The sequence below is a fragment of the Chenopodium quinoa genome, unplaced genomic scaffold, assembly GCF_001683475.1.
Source record: "Chenopodium quinoa cultivar QQ74 unplaced genomic scaffold, ASM168347v1, whole genome shotgun sequence".
NCBI lineage: Eukaryota > Viridiplantae > Streptophyta > Magnoliopsida > Caryophyllales > Amaranthaceae > Chenopodium > Chenopodium quinoa.
Genome location: NW_018743946.1, coordinates 2,720,839 through 2,740,838, shown reverse-complemented (window position 1 = coordinate 2,740,838; position 20,000 = coordinate 2,720,839). Strand labels below are relative to the sequence as shown.

Below are 20,000 nucleotides of genomic sequence, written 5' to 3'. Positions count from 1 at the left end.
AAAAACAAATATAAAAAATATAATAATAATTTGGATATAGCACATCATATTAAACAAGATTGAACATTTACCTATATGAAAATGAATATTTTATATGTGATCCGAAAACGAAAAAGCTATAAGATGATGTCATTAATAGCGAGAAGGGGGTGCGGGTAATGCTATCTAGCACTGTCAATCCCTAACCCGATCCAAACCTGACCTAAAGTTACTAAGAGAAATCCGAAACCAACTAAAACTGAACCCGAACAATTCGAATTATATCCGATTTGACCCAATTATCATATTTTGTAATAATTTGAAATTATACCCTATTTTTGATACTTTTTAATCACAACTCGAAATCAACCCGAATTCTCTGATCCGAAACCGACATGCTGACCCGAATTAGGCAAATGTTTGTAACGATCATGTACAGACTCGACCCATTTATTTATTTGGACGGATCTGACCCATATATAGCTCATTGAATTGCTCTGTCAGTGTCATAAGTAAAAAAAAAAAAAAAAAAAAAAAAAAAAAAAAAAAAAAAAAAAAAAACCAAAAACACGGATGAACATAGCCTGATAGCCCTGCCTTGCCTCCTCCTTCTCCATTGAAGCGCACTCAACATAGAACTTTGACGTTCTCCATTACAAACTATTTGTTCTCAGCAGCTTCTGAGGTAAGTTATTGTTTATCTTTAATAATCATCATATCAATTTCACAATCTAGGGTTTAACTTAATTTAATTTTAATTGTCAGTGCAGTAAGTGTAGGGTTCGAAAATCTCGACTTTAATACCAGCGATTATGTTGCTAGAAAAGAAAATTATGAGCCTAATTTGATAATTGAATCACATATCCCTTAAATTATTCTTAAATTATGTGATTTTATAGCCTAATTTGATAATTGAATCACATATCCCCAAAATTATGTGATATTTCGAGCTTTGTTTGATAATTGAATAAAATTTGGTTGCTAATGTATTGTACAACCTTTTAATGTTAGGATTGAACTATGAAATTAGTCCTCTTCTTCCGCCGCAAGGCGGCCGGCCCTCCCGGCTCAGGGATGGGCTGTTTATTTGGTTGGTTCTGTGCAAAATTATACCCTATTTAGGCTCTAAGAAATGATGACAAAAAAGTATTCTAATTTGCAAGTCTAGAATTAAAATTGAATTATTTTTTAAATGCTACTCTCAAGTTTTACTAGCATTAATGGCAGCATTTGTTTGCATGGCTTCGCAAATAACTTTCCAAACTCATAAATTTTAAAGCTTTCTCATCATTTCTTATTTCTGAATCTATTCAAATCAAGGAATGTCTTGATTGATGATAAAAGACTTTGTGAATTTGTCTGTTTTGCGCCATTATTCTAAATTGTTGCTGGGTGACCTGTTTCAACTTCTCCATTTTTTGTTTGTCACGGGAAAAAGGTTTTTGTTTTTTCCTTGTTGTAGTTGTGGTCTTTTACATTTTTTCGGTTTCTGGCTGTCATGTCTTCTTTCGGTAATTCACTTGTTTCTTTGTCCCTTCATAATATATGTCATTTCATTGTTTGGCAGAATATTGACATGATCACAGAAGTAAAAGAATTACAGAGATTTAACTCTCAGGAGCTAAGTAAACTGTTAAAGGACTCGGAAAACTTCTCGCTTATCCACCTTACTGCAAATGGTTTATCTTTGCAGGTGAGTTGACTATCTTAATTCTAACATATTTATGTAAAGTGGATAGGAAAATAAGATAGTGGGGTTTGGTTGATTAAGAGTGAATAGAAAAACAAGATGGGGTTTGCTCGATCAAAAGTGACTAGAAAAAATAGATTATAAGGGAAGAAAAAGGTGGGGTCTGATTAATTACAAAAGTGACTAAAAAATAGAGGTGAAATGAAACTTTTATATAGGGAAATTATTATTAGGTGGAGTGAGACTTTTATTTGGGGATGGAGGGAGTAATATTTGTAACCTCCCTTGGTTTTAAATTGTACTCGGACATGTTGAAGTTGCCCTCAAATTAAGGTGTGGTTCAATTCTTTTCATTTATTTCTATTGTATATTTTATAGCCTTTATAAGAATTAAAGGTAGGACTACATCAAATTTACCATGATAAAGTATTGGTTTTGTCAAGTGACATACGTTACAAAACAATTATAGAAAGGTTACATGCCCTACTTTTTGGAAATGGAGGGGATTTTTCTTTCCTATTTTGATCGCTTTTGTGGATAAGGATATTTAAGCCAGTTGTTCTCAGATTGATATGGACAAACTCGTTCGAATCCTTCCTCCGCACCTTACTGCTGTGCTATTGTCCTCTCAAGGAGACGAAGCCTCGTTGAAATATTTATTATCTGGACTCCGGCTTCTATATTCTTTATGTGAAATAGCTACTCGACACTCTAAGCTTGAACAGGTCAGTAACATTTTGCCTATTAATACTTTCAATTGCTAATTAACCTACAATTTCGTCATCAGTTTGTGTCTAATAGCCTCTATAAGTTCTTAATGCAGATATTAAATATGCTTCAGTTAGTATGGCAAGATTATTTTTGTCAATTAATTTCTCATTTTACTGTATTAATGTTTTGTCTTAATCTATGTTCTTTGATGATTAAAATTATTTATATATATATTTGGAGGAAGTACTCCCTATGTTTCTTTAGTTTTTCACTATGCATGTTTGCCAATGCACAATTATTTATTTGCAACACAGCCTTGGGGCACGCAATTTGAGGTTGGGATTATATAATATAAACGACCAAATTAATCAAAATAATTTTTGCATGGGATACCTGATCCTACCCTAATCCTAGAGTTAAAATTATTTTGAATGAATCGTTCATTTACTTTCACTAATCACCTCCTAAAATTGTGTGTCTAAAGGCTATGTTGTAAGTAAAAGAAAACGGAGGAAGCAGTGTTACAAGGTTCGCGGGATGTTGGCCCGAACCGCGACCTAGTTCGTTCGTATCGGAACGCGGTATAGACGCAACTTAGGTCGCTGGAGTCCGCGAACCGATTTCATAGCTTGGAAGCTGAACTTTTCCTCCGTAGATCTGTGTATGTAAGGATTTAGTTTCATATTTATGCGATTTTAGATTAAAAATTTTGTTGATATATGAAGATTATGGTAGAGGATGGAAGGTTTTTATTTATTTTTTCACAGAGAAGATGAAGGTAAGATGATCGGTCTTTTTTTTTTTTTTTATTTTGATTTTTTATCTACTATTTTGTCTATTTTTGGCGGCTTGGGTTTAATATTATTGAATGGGCTTTGAGCCTTTGACCTACAACAATAATTTGGGCCTATTCTATTGGTTAATAATAATATAATATTAATTATTTATTTCGTACCCAATCATTCCGGATTCACAAAGAGTCACGATTCACTTATCCGTTTCCGTACCACGTTTCTAATCGAACCCCGTACCTTGTAACTTTGGGAGGAAGCAGTGGCAAAGCTAGCAGGGTACAAGAGGGGGGGGGGACAGCTGTCTCCCCACTTTTTAAAAAAAATTAGCTTATAAATATATTTGTGTGCAGTATTAAAACATAAGAACGAAGGTGGTTCAGTGGTTTAATTCTGGATTATAGAGCCTTTTCCTTACCAATCAGCACTGGATCAAACCCCCTGGCTGTCATTTTTATTTTTTAGCCGTCATTAAATTTTGAACAAAGACAAAGTAACTATAATTATTACTGAACTTGCTATTGTAATCATCTTGGTTAGTGGAATGAGCCGTGTAGAGGATTAATGCTCGATTCTTTTTTTTTTGGAAAAGAAATGCTCGATTCTTTTAGTAGCATTTCAGTTTTTTTTTTTTTTTTTTTTTTTTTTTTTTTTTTTTTTGAGGAAACCAATATATATCCCTCCATTTTTTCTTAACAATTATATCTATTTAAATGTTTTCAATTATAATTTTGCTTGAACGAACCTCTCAAATTACGGTTGTAATAGAGAATTATGACAAGTGCATTTGATTATAACTAGCTATATTATCTTATGTTCAAAACCTTCAAGAATTTTGAACCCGGGCAATAAGCAAATATTTTTTGAGGGAGAAATTGTTAATGATCTATTTTTTTTTTTACTAATTTTTTAGGATTTTTTTGGCTGTAAAACTTTAACTATTTGTGTTATCGTTGCATTTCAGCACTGGTTTTTCCCAAGATGTTTTTCAAATTATGCAATGTCTATTTGTCCTTCCAATTTAAAATTTCTGGCTCTGCCCCACTAGGAGGAAGTACCTAGTAAAAATTATATTTTTTATAGCATTTATTGAGACGAATCAATAGGATCTCACTTGACTACTCCCTCCATTTTTTTATCTTGCCTCTTGCACAATTTCCAATAGAATATTGTAATTAAAATATGTCAAGCTACATATTATAAAAATTACATATTTAGAAAAAAAAATCGAGACTTATCTTACAAGATCCCACATGATTATGTTTTGAATTATAGAAAACTCATTAAAGTGCAAGATTCCATTTGCTTTGTATAGTAGCAAGATTTTATTTAGGACAAACATGAAATAGGGAGGGAGTATATATATTCCTAAATAATTAATATAGTCAAACTTGGAAAATATCCCAATATACCAGTTTGACCTTAGATATATATAATTAAATACTCATAAAAAAGTTTACAATTTTGTAAAGTATACCAGTTTGAACTTAAAAAATATATGCTCGTAAAATAATTGATATTATGAAACTATTTTTTAATACTTATTTGAATGCATATTTCATTATAAAATTTATTTTTAATACGTTACTAATAAATTTTGGTTAAAGTGTCAATTATTCGATTCTATGACGGAGGAAGTATATTGGGAATAATTTGGAAACATTTATATTGTGTAGAGTGTTATTTTAAACCAGGAGAGCAAAAGTAACGTAAGTACGTTGTAAATAATTTTGTTTAAGGAGGCTACATTTGCTGGCATGCATGTGGAATCTTTATAAATAATGCAACTCTAGGTTTCAATATATTTTAGAGGCTTAAGGATATTCTCATATTTGACTCCTATTCCACATTAATTGCAATACTTTCCGTCTCATATATATTGCAACACTTCTAAAAATGTAAACGGCCCATTTTTTTTCTAATGTACCTCTTTCCTAATAATGGACCCACTAAAATGTGGGGAACCCAAGCCTAAATCAATAAATAATAATAAAAAAAAATCATCCAATTGCCTTCTCCCTCCTTTCACCAAAAAGTAAATATGGATGTTTGATTATAGATGTTTTCAAACAATATTAAATTATAGATAATTAAAGTTCATATATACTACCATTTAGTTTTTTTTTTCGCTCCTTGCAACACTTCTCTTTTCATGCTTTCCAATTCATTATTTCAATCACCAATATCTTTAATTAATGGAAGTATAAATTTAGGAAAATTTAAAACGGCTCCCACATGACTATAAGTTTTCCTTAACAATGGTTGAAAATAAGTCAAGTTTACTACCTCCGTTTCTTTTTATTTGCAACAAATGAATTTTTATGCCTCACATAAAATATCCCTTTGTTGCAAATAAAAAGAAACAGAGGTATTATTTAACTCTTGTAGGGTTTTGGTGTCACCTATCTTGTGACACTTTCTTGCCTTTAGAGATGCTATATCCTATATTGCTATGTGCTCTGTGCTTATAGTTACCTTTTGACGTGGATATAATTTTGACGATTTTAGGTGATGAAAGCTTAAATTTTTGAGGGTTATACTTCCTCCATTCCCTTAAATATTGTAACATTTACCTTTTTAGGAAGTTTCAGTGTTTTACATATATTGCCTTTAGGTAAACAAATATTTCCTTTCACACTATAAATACCCAATATACCCCTACTTTTTCATACTTCTAGCTTATCACTTGTACTTCCCCACTACCTAAAATCTTGTGCACTTCCCCTATGTTCCAATATTAAAGGAGTGAGATTTGAGGGGCTCTCTTCCTAATAGCAAAAAGAAGATAATCACAGGCCACAACAATTGATGATTGGTTAAGCTAACTTGATAGAAAGCTCATTAATTCAATAAAAATTCTAAACTGATATCTTTATTAATGTAGACATCAACCTTTATATAGGCATTATAGCCATGCCTATAAGAGCCCTGATGCACTTAGGGAAACAAATCAGCAAACCAAGGTAAGATTACTTGCCTAAGACTTGGTCAACACGCCTAGCATAAAGCTGTTGATGAAATCTAACTCTAAGTAGAATCCTAATCCTACAAGGATTCTAGTTACAATAATAACTCTGAAAGTAAAAGAAGTGCTAAAGTGCTTAAACCACAAAACACCTATACCAAGTATGATTTTATACTGTTCAAACCAAATTTGACACAAACACTAATTAAACTAGGATATGAAGCCTCCCGTTAGAAGTAGGAATCAACTTGGAACTATCCAGCAACCTTTGGTGCCCATGTAACCCCAAGTCTGCCACCTTTTAGCTTGTTTGACCTCCAAGAGATATCCAAGAAGGAAAAAAACCATGTATGCAACACGTCACCTTTGATTCACATTTCACAATGATTAAAGAGAAAGGAAAGGAACTATCAAGAATTTGATGGCTTTTTGGGAATGCTGGTTCTGCTGAACTATCAAGAATTTGATTGGTTTTTGGGAATGCTGGTTCTGCTAGGTGGTCAGCTGGCATTTGGCGATATGTCTTTTCTTTTGCTTTCACCCCACTCTGTGTTATTGAATCTCAAGTAATCAGATTTTAAATGAAAGGGAGATGTCTAAGCCATCATGGTTTTCCATAAACAGGAGAAAAATAGATGAAGAAAGTGAAACAAACATTTAATAGGGAAAGCATAATGCTGTCTTGTTTTTCCCTTGCTATGTCATTTCCAACATTCCAGCACAATGTTGCCTTGTTTGATTTTGGGTACTATCTCTGCAGTTGCTGTATAGAACATCAATTCCACATCTGTGCTGATCTAGATTTTACTTTATAGCTAATATGAAGTTAATCCTCTTTACCAAGAATATTACCCATTAAGTTTTTTGTTTATATCTGACCCTTTTGTTGAAACTTGAAAGTTTAAAACACTTCTTTCATTTTAATCAGTTTTGGAGGGAAATTAAGCTGGTTTAGATTTTTTCAGTATGTTATTCATACTAAAACATTGAGTTGATAAAACCTCTGTGTGTAAACATGGTAATAATTTCTCTATTTTCGCCCTGTGACCTTGATTGCCTACTTTTTTTCTCCTGTTTCAGTACAGCTTATATTTAGACCTTTAATATTCTCTATTTCCTGTATCTGTTTTGAGTTGTGGTCAAGTCGTACTGTAGCTTCTCTATGAATGGCTTACAAACATTTAAATATGACTTTGTTTTCATCCTTATGTGTATTAACCGTTCTTTTATTCTACAGATCTTGCTCGACGATCTGAGAGTGTCAGAACAGCTACTTGATTTGGTATTCTATCTACTCATTTTCTGCTGTAAACAGGTTCTCTACCTTCATTGACTCAATTAATTATGCTCTTGTAAATTCTACATCATGGCCAAAATGCTGCAAGGAATCTCTTAATTGTTCCATCTTATTTTTTTCCATATTCTCATTTTGGATTATGTTCCTAATAAGGCCTGTGGTCTATGTTCTACTGATGTTATTAACAGCAATAAAATATAAAATATGTAATGTATGCAATGAAAAAGAACTAAAGCAAACTAGAAAGAAAATCTAAGTCAGTGCATTCCAGCCTCCTGCCTTCTTGTCGCTTCTAGTAATAGTTGTTTCTTTGTGGTAGGGAAAAAGGTTATTTATAAGCCAGTGGCAACTCCCACTGACCTATATTTAGTAAAAGCCTTCTCTTTCTCTCTCTCCTCCTTTCAGGCATTATCTTTAATCAATCTCTCTACCCCCCAGCCATGCTTATCAATTGCTTAGAACTTCCTAAAGCCACTGCCATGGGCTTGGTGACTTGGGTTTGTTAAATGGAAGAGGAGGTACATGAAAGATCTAATCAGCGTTTCAAATTTGCAAGTTTGGGTAATTTGAACTGTAAGTAGACAACTCAAAGTGATGTTTCTATAAGTCTTTGAAAAGTTTTTATGGCCACTTTATAGGATAGCGGGAGCATGCATACCTGTTCCCATACTACCTCTGGAGTAAAATCATGAACTGTACTACCATGTAAAATTGATACCACCTCCTCAAAGCTCCATAAGCAGCATATTTGAATGCTAGAGGCAACGGATTCAAAGACAAAAAAAATTAGCGGCTGCTTCTGACACATGGTTGGTTAGGGACATGGGTGTGTTGGGCCATGGATCTATGTTAGTCATCAATTTATGATATATCCCCACCTTGTTGGTCCCTGGTTAATTGTATCTCTCTTGTCCATCCATTTCCAATTTGGTCAGCTATTGATTCTTTAATTACTGTTGATGTTGTGGAATAAGGAAGAGGAGGAAGCTATAAGGAGTAGATGAGAGGAGGAAGCTATAAGGAGTAGATGTGATGAGGAAACAGGAGAGGAAGATGGTATGATAGTTGCGCGGATGCTGCAATTGTCTCGGTACTGGCAATTATGGAGTGATTGGTTATGAAAGTTTCACCATATGGGGTATCAGGTATACGGGGTGTCGTTTTAATTTAAAACAGCCTTTCTGAAAATGAAATCAAAAAATGCAGCAGCTGATTGAAATTCTAAAATGTTTTGCAAGCTAGATAAAATTTGGAAAAGCTTGTTCTCCATATATCTCGATACTAATTTGACCACCTTAAAATTTTAGCTAGCTTAAATGATTGCAAACACAGCAGAAGTGAACATTCATGATTTCCTTTACTATGTACTTAATTTTTTTTTATTGAAGAATACTATATACTTAATTAATTCCTTAACCTAGTGGCCTCGAGTAACTTATGCATTCCGTGAGAATAAGCGATTTATATTCTTATCCTCGTTCCATGAATTGGAATGAAATGTTTAGTATTAACATCCAGACTTAAGCCAAAGGGACATTATTGTTGGGAACTAAGGTTGTCAGTGTTGTAGCATCTACAAGTCAACATAGTTCTCTACAGACATGTCATATGCATGCCTGGACATTAAATATAAAATATACCTCCATGTACAAATGTTAGACCTAGGACACCATGTGAATGATGCAAAACAAAAGGGTATGTATAAGACTGTAGGCACTATTGCCAAAATAAACCCATCACTGATCAGGTACTAAAATAAATCCGTCCATGGCTCCATCGTAAAAGAAATTTCAAATTTATGAAAATCTACTTCTACCATTTTTCTCTAACCCATTCAAGTATCCAATTCTCGACTTTGAGTCATTGCTGCCCCCGTGATCTCCTTCTCCTAAGTATATGTTACTTTCTTACTAACCCACTATGCCATTGATGTGTTTTCTCTCTGCCAAAAGTTGCCTGGTCCATTGAGTCTTAGATTTGGTCATTTGATTTTAAATTTCAACTGTCAAGGGCTCTGTTTTGGAGCTTTGATGGTGAATTTCCACTACCTGGATTCCTAGAACTATGGTGGTACTATCTTTGAACTTTATGCTCTATCCATTGTTTAGATTATGGGCCTAATAGCTTTGTGTTACGGAAGGTAGATTAATAGTGGTACTATCTTTGAACTATATGTTCATAAATACTGAACTATGTTTCTCTGGACCAGGATGCACATCAAGGTCCTAATTCCATCATGTAATTTTCGGGTTGTAGTGGTGGCTGGCATTAGTTGGTAATTGTGCCAGGTGGGGTCTGTTCCCTTAGTTTTTTTTTTTTTTTTTTTTTTTTTTTTTTTTTTTTTTTTTTTTTACATATTTTGGAATCATCTGTCTTTCAAAGTGGGTGCTGATGTTGCTAGGTGGATTCAAGATAATGCAAGATTTTATGGTTGTGAATTTGTGATAGGGTAGTGGTGGTAGTTCTGATGTGGTAGAGTTGGTGTTTCTAGTAATAGAGTTGGTGATGGAGATTATTAGTGATATTGGGGTGGCCTCTCCTCCTACACCACTTCGGATCCACTTTCTGTTATTTAGTACTCCCTCTGTCCTTTGTCCTTTTACTATATGTCTATTTCCCATTTTGCACGGGAATTAAGAAAGTTAGAGAATCCTTAAAATTAATAACTAGGAGTACAAATATGCATGTGGGGTTAGAGAGAGATAGATAGAAAGAAAAAAGTGGTTGAGAATTAGGAGAGAGAAAGTATTGGAAATTGATGTCAAAGTACAAAAAGAAAAAAAAAAGTGTGACAAATCATCAAAAAGAGAATTAAGTACAATATATAAATAGAAATAGACACTTAATTTTGATGACCCAAAAAAGGAATATAGGCATATAATAAATGGATGGAGGAAGTACTTTTTTTTTTTAGAATAGCAAAAATATTTCATTAATTAAAAGTCATACGACATCTAAAATAGAGATTCGACGTTAACAAATACATAAGATACTGAATCAAATAAAAATTACGATCGTTGAGTAGATCTTGCACTGTGGAGCATCTCCCGCTTATATCGCTGGAAAATACAGCCTTGTTTTGGAGAGACAATCTAATGGTCCTTTGTTGTCGTTTGGATGTTTTCCTTCTAATTCATCTGTTTGTATTCGAAAACTTGATAACTTTTTCGCGAACGAAATAATTTCACGACAATCCATTAGATCTAATATCATGGATTCAAAACTAAGAAATTTCTCCCCCGAAAAGCGGAGATAAACCTTGTCTTTCGAAGAAGGTCGAAAAACCCTTGTCTTTTGAAGGAAATCGGAAACCCTTTCTTTTGAGGGAGAAAAGTTTCTCCTAAAAGGAGGAAGCATTATAATAAACCTAAAAAATACTTTAAAGAAACAAGAATTGGGGCTTTCCACCGGTTAAAACCGATGGAAGCCCCTTCAAAATTCAACAATGGAGGCTAGAATTTTGGAGAGAGGAAGGAGGAGAAAAATTGAAACAAACTTAAAATAACTAATCCTGTTATTTAGTACTTATTGATTGGCTTATAGTGCCTAATTGCCTATAAATCAATCAGTGCAATGTTTCATAACCGCAGGGGTGCTGACTGAAATGTGAGATAACATATAGTTGTTAACTAGGAAGCAATTTTGAATGTCTGTATTTATTTATTATAATATTTGATTATGTAACTGATATTTAAAATTAAATTCTTTCTTGCATGATCTAGGGATACAGTTTTTCTGGTGGTATGCCACTTATATACTCGGCACTTGTAGCTTGCAGTATGTATCTAATCACTGCTTGCATTTCATCACAATGGAGTGAACTCATTTATGTTCTCCAGGCACATCCTAAGGTATAATATCGTACTCCGTCAATTTGTTGTTGTTAATCAATGTAAAGCTGGTAACTTATCCCAGTTATAACTTTTATGTGTTCCTCCTGGCATCGGTTCTGAACTAGTGGTTTACCATTTTGATATTTAGAATGGCTGAACAAGTCTTTCTTTGGCAGGTTGACATATTTATAGATGCAGCCTTTGGAGCTGTCCGAATGAATATCAACTGCCTTCAGATAAAGCTGTCAGCAGAGGAAAATGAGTTTCACTCAAATTCTAGTCTAGGCGCTGAAAAGGCAGTCAACTTCTGTTGGCAGCAGTGTGAGGCTTCTTTGCAGTTTGTCCAGTCGTTATGCCAAAATAAGTCTTTTCGCGAACGCCTTCTCAGGAATAAGGTTTCCACTGTTTCTATATTTTTGTAAAAACATTTGTTATGTATTATATTATTTTGTTCTCTTCCAATCATGCTTGGTGGCTGGCTTTTAAGATGGAGAAGTAGACTGTTGACAATTAGATCCACATCTAACAAGTACCACCTCACATGTATATTTGGCAGTCTACACGAACAAGGAGCTTTCCATTTGCATAACATTTTGTTTTCATTTTAAAGTAGTTACTTTTTTTCCCCTTACAATAGACATTCTCCCTTTTTGTACATAGTGTGCTGGGCCTACTGGCCTCTTTATGATGACTGAAGTAGTCAGACTAGTCACATGACCCTTCCCCTTTCCTCAGATTATCGTACCCCAGAAAAAAAAAACTTCAAAATTTGAAAAAAAAAAAATTAAGTGTGCCTCATGCATGAAAGATTGAAAGGTGTGTGCCTTCACCGATCCAGGTTTTGTTCCTCGGTGTGCCTTGCGCCATTTGAAACTAAGACATTAGAGACTCTAAGATCTTGAAGTAGTTTAAGGCCTTGATTTGGGCTACTTGTTTCAACAAGCTCAACATTGATGACAAGCTGTAGATTTGGAAACTAAAGGTGTGTGCTCTGCGTCGTTAGGATAGCCTATATATCATCTTATGTTTATCTTTGAGGCTTGGGGTTTTCACGGGATAGATTTTTTAGGATGATGGAGAATCTGCAGGTTTATTTACTTCCTATCATGTGCCATGGGTAGGTCATCTATTGAACATCAGTGTGATTCTCTATTCATTTGAGTTGATGGTTGCCGAGGCATGTCCAAACATTTAAAATGTAAATGACTAAGTGCTAGTTGGGATCTGTGCTATAGCGTTGTGAGTCTAGCATCTCTTAAATGTCACATTGGATGTTTTCCTGGGTTATATTTTGCAAAGAAAGCATGATTAGTTAGCTCATTTTTTCCAGTGCTCTTCTCTAGTGTATTTTTTCAAAGTAACCAGGGAGCTTTGACTGTGATGAAATTTTATGTTATGACATTTAAATATGTGAGGAAGGTAAGAGGGAGCCATGGTTGCTGGATCAGACATCAATTTATTAAAATAATGAATGAAAAAAAAAAAAACTTGTACATTAGTAGCATTTGTAATCCTTATGATATTTGTTTGAAGTGATCTTGCAGATATGTATTGTTATTATATTTGGTTTGCCATGATTCAATTTTTCTTACAAAGTTTTGTATTGTGTATCAATGTAGGAGTTGTGTGGGAAGGGAGGAATCCTTCGTCTTGTTCAAGCCACCTTGAAATTGAATATATCACCATTTCTCAAGGAGCCTCTTGCAGTGATAGCTGCTGTTTCTAGGCTAAAAGCTCGAGTTCTATCAATTGTAAGTCCAAAAAGTGTTGATTTTCTCCAAGTGATCCTATAGAATTGGACTTATTATTGCACTTTAATTAGTTCAGTATCTGTAGTTTGGCTGAGAATGGTAACCAGTGAACTTCAGAATTGCAATTGCTAAGAGGGCTACTAATTTGACTTACGAATTGGCTTTTTGCAGCTGTTGCATCTTTGTGAATCAGAAAGTGTGTCTTTTCTGGATGAGGTTGCCAGCATTCCAGAAAGCCTGGAGCTTGCAAAGTGTGTTGCTGTAGAGGTAAGTGTTAACAGAGCAATTCTGTATTCTAGAAGTTCTTATGGGAGGAAAAGCATATGTTTTTCATATATTCACTCTCTTTTAAAAGATGGTCATCATATAGGTATCGCCATCAGCGCTTTCTTTCACAAACTATAAATAAAAACTTAATAAAAAAAATAAGAGAATGTTTATTGGTGAAATGTTTACTAGTGGAATCAATCACCTCCCTTTCCCTGAGAACATTGTCCTACTATTTATCTAGGAATCTTTCCTTCTTATTTAATAGAAAGATGTTCAAAATGATATATATTGATATGCTGCATCTTTTACTTTCTGTAAGCATTGTTATGTGGCCCACTTTTCAGTAATTATAGTAGATTTTTCTTGAACTTAAAAGAATTTGAGTATCACCTTCTTCTCCTTCGCTGTATATTATGGATTTTTAACTTAGGAATTTAGGATTCAAATTGGTCGCTAAATTGATAATAATCTAAAGTGATACAAAAGCACAATACTGGTGAAATTGTGAGAATATCTGTTATTTTACTTGCCTATGAGTTGAGATTTTTGTAATTTTAAGATTCTTACTCGAGTTAGGGCTTCATTGACAGATATGTACTTCGACTATAGTTTTTTATATTGTCATTTTTATTTCTGGTTCATATCTTGAGTTGAACTTCTCATTCAAGTATTTTTGAAGGAATTTGCTTTACTCACATATGCCTTTTAGAACCAAGGGTCTTCTAGGTAATTCACTAATGATCCATGTATTGATCTAGGTTATTACATTACTGAAGACCATGCTCAGCAGAGATCTTAAACTGCTGGTGAATCACTCGGGTAAAATATACCCAAGGGGGCTTTTGCAGCTCAATGCATTGCGCCTGACAGATATCTTCTCTGATGATTCAAATTTTCGTTCCTACATTACAACATATTTCGTAAGCTCTCTTGCAATGCCTTACGGTTTTATTAATTATTCAATAGTGTACTTATCACATGGTTTCCCCTCTACCCTTGGTCATCAGTTTCAGTTGACTTGGCATGTAAGTACACAGTTATTTGCAGACTATAGGGGCTAAATTTGCCATATAACATGTTTCAAACTTATTATACTTACATGTTTATTGTCTTAGATCACTTTGTATTTGTATATTCCATTTGATGCTTATTTTCCTCTATTCGTGTCATGCATATCATTTGTTTATTTTTTTTAAAAAAAATTGCCATACTTATTGCACAGGCTTTCCATTTTTGTCCAGGCTGAAGTGCTGGCAGCAATCTTGTCAATTCCTTACCAACAGTTTTTGGCTGGTTGGTGCTCATCTGACTTACCTCTAAAGGAAGAAGATGCTTCACTGGAATACGAGCCTTTTATTATGGCTGGGTGGATTTTGGACTCATCTTCAACCCTAGATACGATAAATGTAAAAACATATGAATCCAACTTTATTCCAACCAACAATGCCCAAGCATCTTATGCCCATCAACGAACTTCTCTATTGGTTAAAGTGATTTCCAATCTTCATTGTTTTGTGCCTAAGATTTGCAAAGGTTAATTTCTTAAATTTTCTTTTCATGTGCATCAAGCATTCATCTGAAAATGCATCAACTTACTATTATTTGTAATTAACAATCTAGCTTTCACCCTAAATTACAGAGCAGGAGAGGAATTTATTTCTTCACAAGTTTCTTGAACGTCTGAAGATGGATTGGCACGATCCAGAGGCTGGATTTGAATTCAACTCTGCACCTGAAAAAGCTGCTACAATATGCAAGAATCTTCGTAACTATACCTCCCTGACCACCTCTTTCAGATTTTGATATAAAAACTTCTGCGTAATTTATGAGTTCCTGGTACAATTTGTGTAGGTTCATTATTGGGTCATGCGGAATCCTTGATCCCCACTTTTCTTAACGAGGAGGATGTACAGCTATTAAGGTAACGTGCAGTGTGCTCTTTAAGCTTGTATGATTTCTGTTTATAATATTTTTATTTCAATAAAATTGTAAATTGTAAATTGCTCAAGTCAAACTTGATCGTGACTTATACAGAGTACTACATAATCATACATGTATTGGTTTAATGTTTTTTTTTTCTTCTTTTTCTTTTCATTTTAGTTTTACAAGGCTGGAATGAGTATAATAATCATATGAGGCTAGTATATTTACATGTATATATATTATATAATTTTTATATTCTAAACTATTCACAAATTGAAAAGTTAAAATATATATATTTATATTTTTATAATGTTATTTTATTTGGTATTATTTTGAATGAAATTAGACTTGTTACACTTAATTGATTTAAATGAATCATTAATAGATCTTGTTTAAAAGTGCTTTACAAAATGAATTTAGATGATGTAAAAGTTATAAATTTACTAGTATATAATTTGTATTGAAAAAATAAATTTTTTTATGCATGTGAAAATTTTAAAGTGTATCAAAATTAAACGTCAAAATAAACATATTCATCTTGAAAAAATGTATCTGTAGGCAGAGGTTTTAGCTGCTAAGTCCATTTATAGTTTATTTCCTCATATGGGATTAGATGGAAAATTCTGTATATGAATGCTAAAGCAAATCAACTACACCTACTTTTATTTGGTGGTTAATTTTCAGTGCTTACTGCTAGGGGAAATTAGCTTGAATATAAATATATATTGCCTCCATTTCACAATATATGCATTATTTTTTATTACATGCTACCCAATTGAGTGGACAAAATGGTGAAATTTGACACATTCCTTGTGTAATTTGAAGAGCGAGTGTGTACAACAAACTTACAAATGTGGTAAATTCACCCCAAAAATAAATCATTGAAGGAAATAATGCATAAATTGTGAAATATCCCAAGTTGCACGTATTTTAAAACAGAGGTAGTATTAAAAATAAAATAAAAATAAACCGTCAAGTTTGCTGAATGAAGTAAAGTCTGAGGCATCCCAAGTATTTGCTCCTTGTGCTTCTATTTTCTTAATCAATGCTCCTAATTTACTTCCAAACAAATTTTCAACAAGGAATATCTATGTTAAGTCTTCCTCGTGCGCTGTTTTGGCTATCTTTAGTCAAATATGCCAATGTGGAGATGCATTCTAGCTCATAGCGAAGAGTCATAAACCATGAAGACATTTTGTTAAATAAATTATAAATTCCTTTTTTTTTTTTGGTTTCTGTTGCAGGCTTTTTTTCACCCAATTGCAGTCACTTATTGGCCCGGTTGAATATGAAGTCAATAGAGGACTGGTAAATGTGTATCTTTGACATGAAGTGGAACTGTTTGCAAACTTGACCTACCTATCTTTGGCTGCATAATTCTTGACAACTGTTATTATTGTCGCTAGGAGCTTCAAAGTTCAAGGGGCTGTACCGCTTCTCTTCAAGAAAATGTTGATTTTGATCATAAGACCAGACACTCTAACCTGAGAGAAGGTATGTCAGAAAATTCAGCTTTTCCAGGAGTGGACAATTCTTGCATTAACGGTGAGGCTACTGCTGAAGCTGATGGTGCAACGCATGATCAGAAGACATGTGAAGGTAAATCTATTAAAGCTTTAGCTGAGTGTATAGTCGAGACTGAAAAGGAGATTCATAATGAAGAGACAAGTGGATCAGATTCAAGTACTACAAGAGGACAGAACCCCAATGATAAAGTTGGTGATGGTGAATATACTAAGCCAAATGAACATTTCCATAGGAGTGTAGTTGGAGGTGTTCAACAAGATGAAAGGGTTGAAAGTGTATTTGGTGGAGAAAAGCAAGTAAGGAAACGTAAGAGACATATAATGAACGATAAACAAATATCGTTAATTGAAAGAGGGCTGTTGGATGAGCCTGATATCCATAAGAACTTGGCTTCTTTACAATCATGGGCTGACAGATTAAGTTTACATGTAAGAGAATTTCAGCTAGTTTTTACTAATTATTTGATGTTATAATGCCTTGATAAATGCTTTTTATATGTGATTCTTATCTATGGTCCTTGCAGGGTTCAGAAGTCACATGTTCACAGTTAAAAAATTGGTGAGACAACTTTCCCTTTCCAAGTGTATATACATTATCAACTACATTCTTTGTTTGTGTTGCTTATTGAGCATTAGAGATGTCTGTTTTCTCTTCAATTTTTTTGTCCTGTCGTTCAGCTAGTTTATTAAGATGCTGCCCCTCCTTACCTGGCCTGTTTCCACTCTTAATATTATGTGCTTGCTTAAATGCTGCTTAGGATATGTTTGTTCACTCTATTTTTGCTAATCTGATCTGTTTTGATCCGAACTAAAAAAGTAATATATATTGTGCTATGTATCGATATGTATGTTAAGAGAGCAATGCTTTTCCATTAATGTCTAAGCTTTCCATGAGAGAAGTAGAGGTTTGCATAGATATGCTATATGCAGAATACTTTCGATTATTAACTTTTTAGACTTTGAAAGTGCTTCTAAGCCCCATCAATACCTTCTTATGGACTTCTTTGGTCAGTAAAAACAAAGAAAAAGAAAGAAAAAAAGAGACATCAACAAGAAATTGTGATTGATGAGTTTGTGATTTTTCTACTCAAACAAATCAAGAAATTCAATAACATTCTACTCCCTCCGCATTGTTTTAAGTGTTACACTTTTATCGAGCACGTAGTTTTAGGCAATTTAATTAACTTAAATAAAATAAGAGGTAAGTAGGGTAGTTCGAGTATTTAAAAAATGTAAAAGAAATATAGTGGGGTTAATAGTTTATTAAAAAGTAATGAATGTGAGAGTAGAAAAATATTTTAAAAAAAGAAGTAAAAATGGGTTTGGATGGGGACCATGAGAGGAGAGATTTAATATTAAAGTGTAGTTTTTTTGCCAAAAAAGGAAATTGTAACACTTAAAAAAATAAGGTTGTATTTGGTATGTGTAATACTTAAAATAACACGAAGGTAGTATGTAAGATTAACCACACAAACATTCAACCTCAAAGTCGAATAAATTGAATAGTTAGAAGAAAAAATGGGTAAGGATTTTCATCTAGAAAATTAAGCAATTATGTTGGTTACAACATGATATATAATCCCTCTATTTCTTAATACTTGCAGCACTTCTCTTTTCACGCTTGCCAGTGTATTATTTCAATCGCTTATATCTTTAATTACCAATATGTAAAAATTATAAACATTTGATATTAAAATAGTATAAATTGAGACGAATCTAATATGATCCCACATGACTATATTTTTTCTTAGCTATAAATCACCAATGCTAGTCAAAGTGAAGCAAATAAGTAATGTAAAAGTCAAACTGTTGCAAGTATAAAATATGGAGGAAGTATGTGAGAATAACCCTTATGGTAAGTCGTGGGCCATTAGGTCGCGTAGATTTGACGGCTATGAAGCTTCATTAAGGGTATCTTTGTAAAATTAGGTTCGAAGTTCCATAAAATTATGAAAAATGCCATTAATGAATCTTTTGATATTGTAGCCGACGATGTGGTTCACACCGTGGGAAGTTCTCACCGAAGGGTGGCTTTGATATATTTGTGTGGTCTTCGATGTGCATCTTTGATCATTTATATCTTCAGATACATATAAGTGAAATTTATTTTGGTGGTGCTTCTTGTAAACAGGTTGAACAACAGGAGAGCAAAGCTTGCAAGAGCAGCCAAGGATGGTCACCCATTATCTGAGGAGAATGCTATAACTGACACACAAGTTGGGCCCCTTGTGCAGACAACTTCGGATTCTCCTGAGAGTCGTATGGAGGATCTGCCTGCTTCTGCTGCTGCCAATGACCACAGTCAAGTACCGACAGTTCTGAGCACTAGTTCAGGGATAAATATCAACCCAAGTCTTGAGGCTGCCAACCCTGAAAGTTCAAGCAGATTAAGCGTCGAAAATGAAGGTCTGGCAACAGATACAAGTTGTGTAAACTTTTTGGCCGGTCAAGCTGTTGTACTTACCGATACACTAGGGAAAGAAATTGCGAAAGGAACTGTATATCAGGTAGAAGGTGAATGGCATGGCTGCAATCTGTCAGATACTAGAACTTGTGTTGTAGATATTACAGAACTTAGGTCTGAGAGGATTGTAAGGCTTCCCCATCCATCTATTGAAGCTGGAGCCACATTTGAACAAGCAGAAGTAAAGATTGGGACCATGAGAGTGCTATGGGATTCTGGTCGGATGCTCAAGTTATAGAGACTAGAGAGTGTCATATATGTCGTCTCGTTTAGAAAGGGGAGATGTCTAGGAGGTTGTTTAAGTAGAGGTAGCTGGTAATGCTGATCCAAGACAAAGCAGAGCCACAAATTTGGCAGATACAAACTAACAGGATTAGGTGGGTGCTCTTTTTTAAAAGTTGAGCGCCATTTCTTGTATAGCATCTTTTATTGGAAAGTTGTGCTCTTAACAATGTCATTTGTAAATGACTAATGTCTAATGATGTCCGAGATTAATTATTATGTATGCTTCAGAGTTCTGAGCATGTTGTACAGCTCCTCCATCTTATACCTGTGACCGTTAGCATTTTTGCAATTTTTTCGGAGTTTAAGAGTATTTGAATTAAATCGCATACAATGTTTTAGGTAAGATTATCCCATGAATTGTCATTTCCGTTAAATTTTATTTATTTATTTATTTTTTTTTTTTTTTGTCAACCAAACAAGTCTAAAATAAAATTCATGGGAATTTTAAATGCCCATAAGAAATTAAGTCAACCAAACAACACCTAATTTTTATGTCTTTTATCTCCCTAATCCAA

The 20,000-nt window shown here is 33.9% G+C and overlaps 1 protein-coding gene across 2 annotated transcripts; it reads left to right on the top strand.

Annotated features, from left to right (window-relative positions):
- Positions 1 to 305: 305 nt before the first annotated feature.
- LOC110688991 (nodulin homeobox-like) lies at positions 306 to 19,747 on the top strand. Of its 2 annotated transcripts, none has more exons than XM_021865736.1 (16): positions 306 to 664; positions 1,547 to 1,672; positions 2,236 to 2,394; positions 7,374 to 7,418; positions 11,156 to 11,284; positions 11,443 to 11,661; positions 12,886 to 13,017; positions 13,189 to 13,284; positions 14,046 to 14,207; positions 14,529 to 14,820; positions 14,927 to 15,052; positions 15,139 to 15,208; positions 16,455 to 16,518; positions 16,617 to 17,165; positions 17,261 to 17,295; positions 18,868 to 19,747. In XM_021865736.1, the coding sequence occupies exons 2-16, from the start codon at positions 1,556 to 1,558 to the stop codon at positions 19,436 to 19,438; spliced, it is 2,766 nt and encodes a 921-aa protein (XP_021721428.1). In that variant the 5' UTR covers positions 306 to 664; positions 1,547 to 1,555; the 3' UTR covers positions 19,439 to 19,747. The 2 variants fall into 2 exon arrangements, with proteins under 2 accessions (XP_021721428.1, XP_021721427.1); XM_021865735.1 differs by having other exon boundaries at positions 307 to 664; positions 7,374 to 7,451.
- Positions 19,748 to 20,000: the final 253 nt, after the last annotated feature.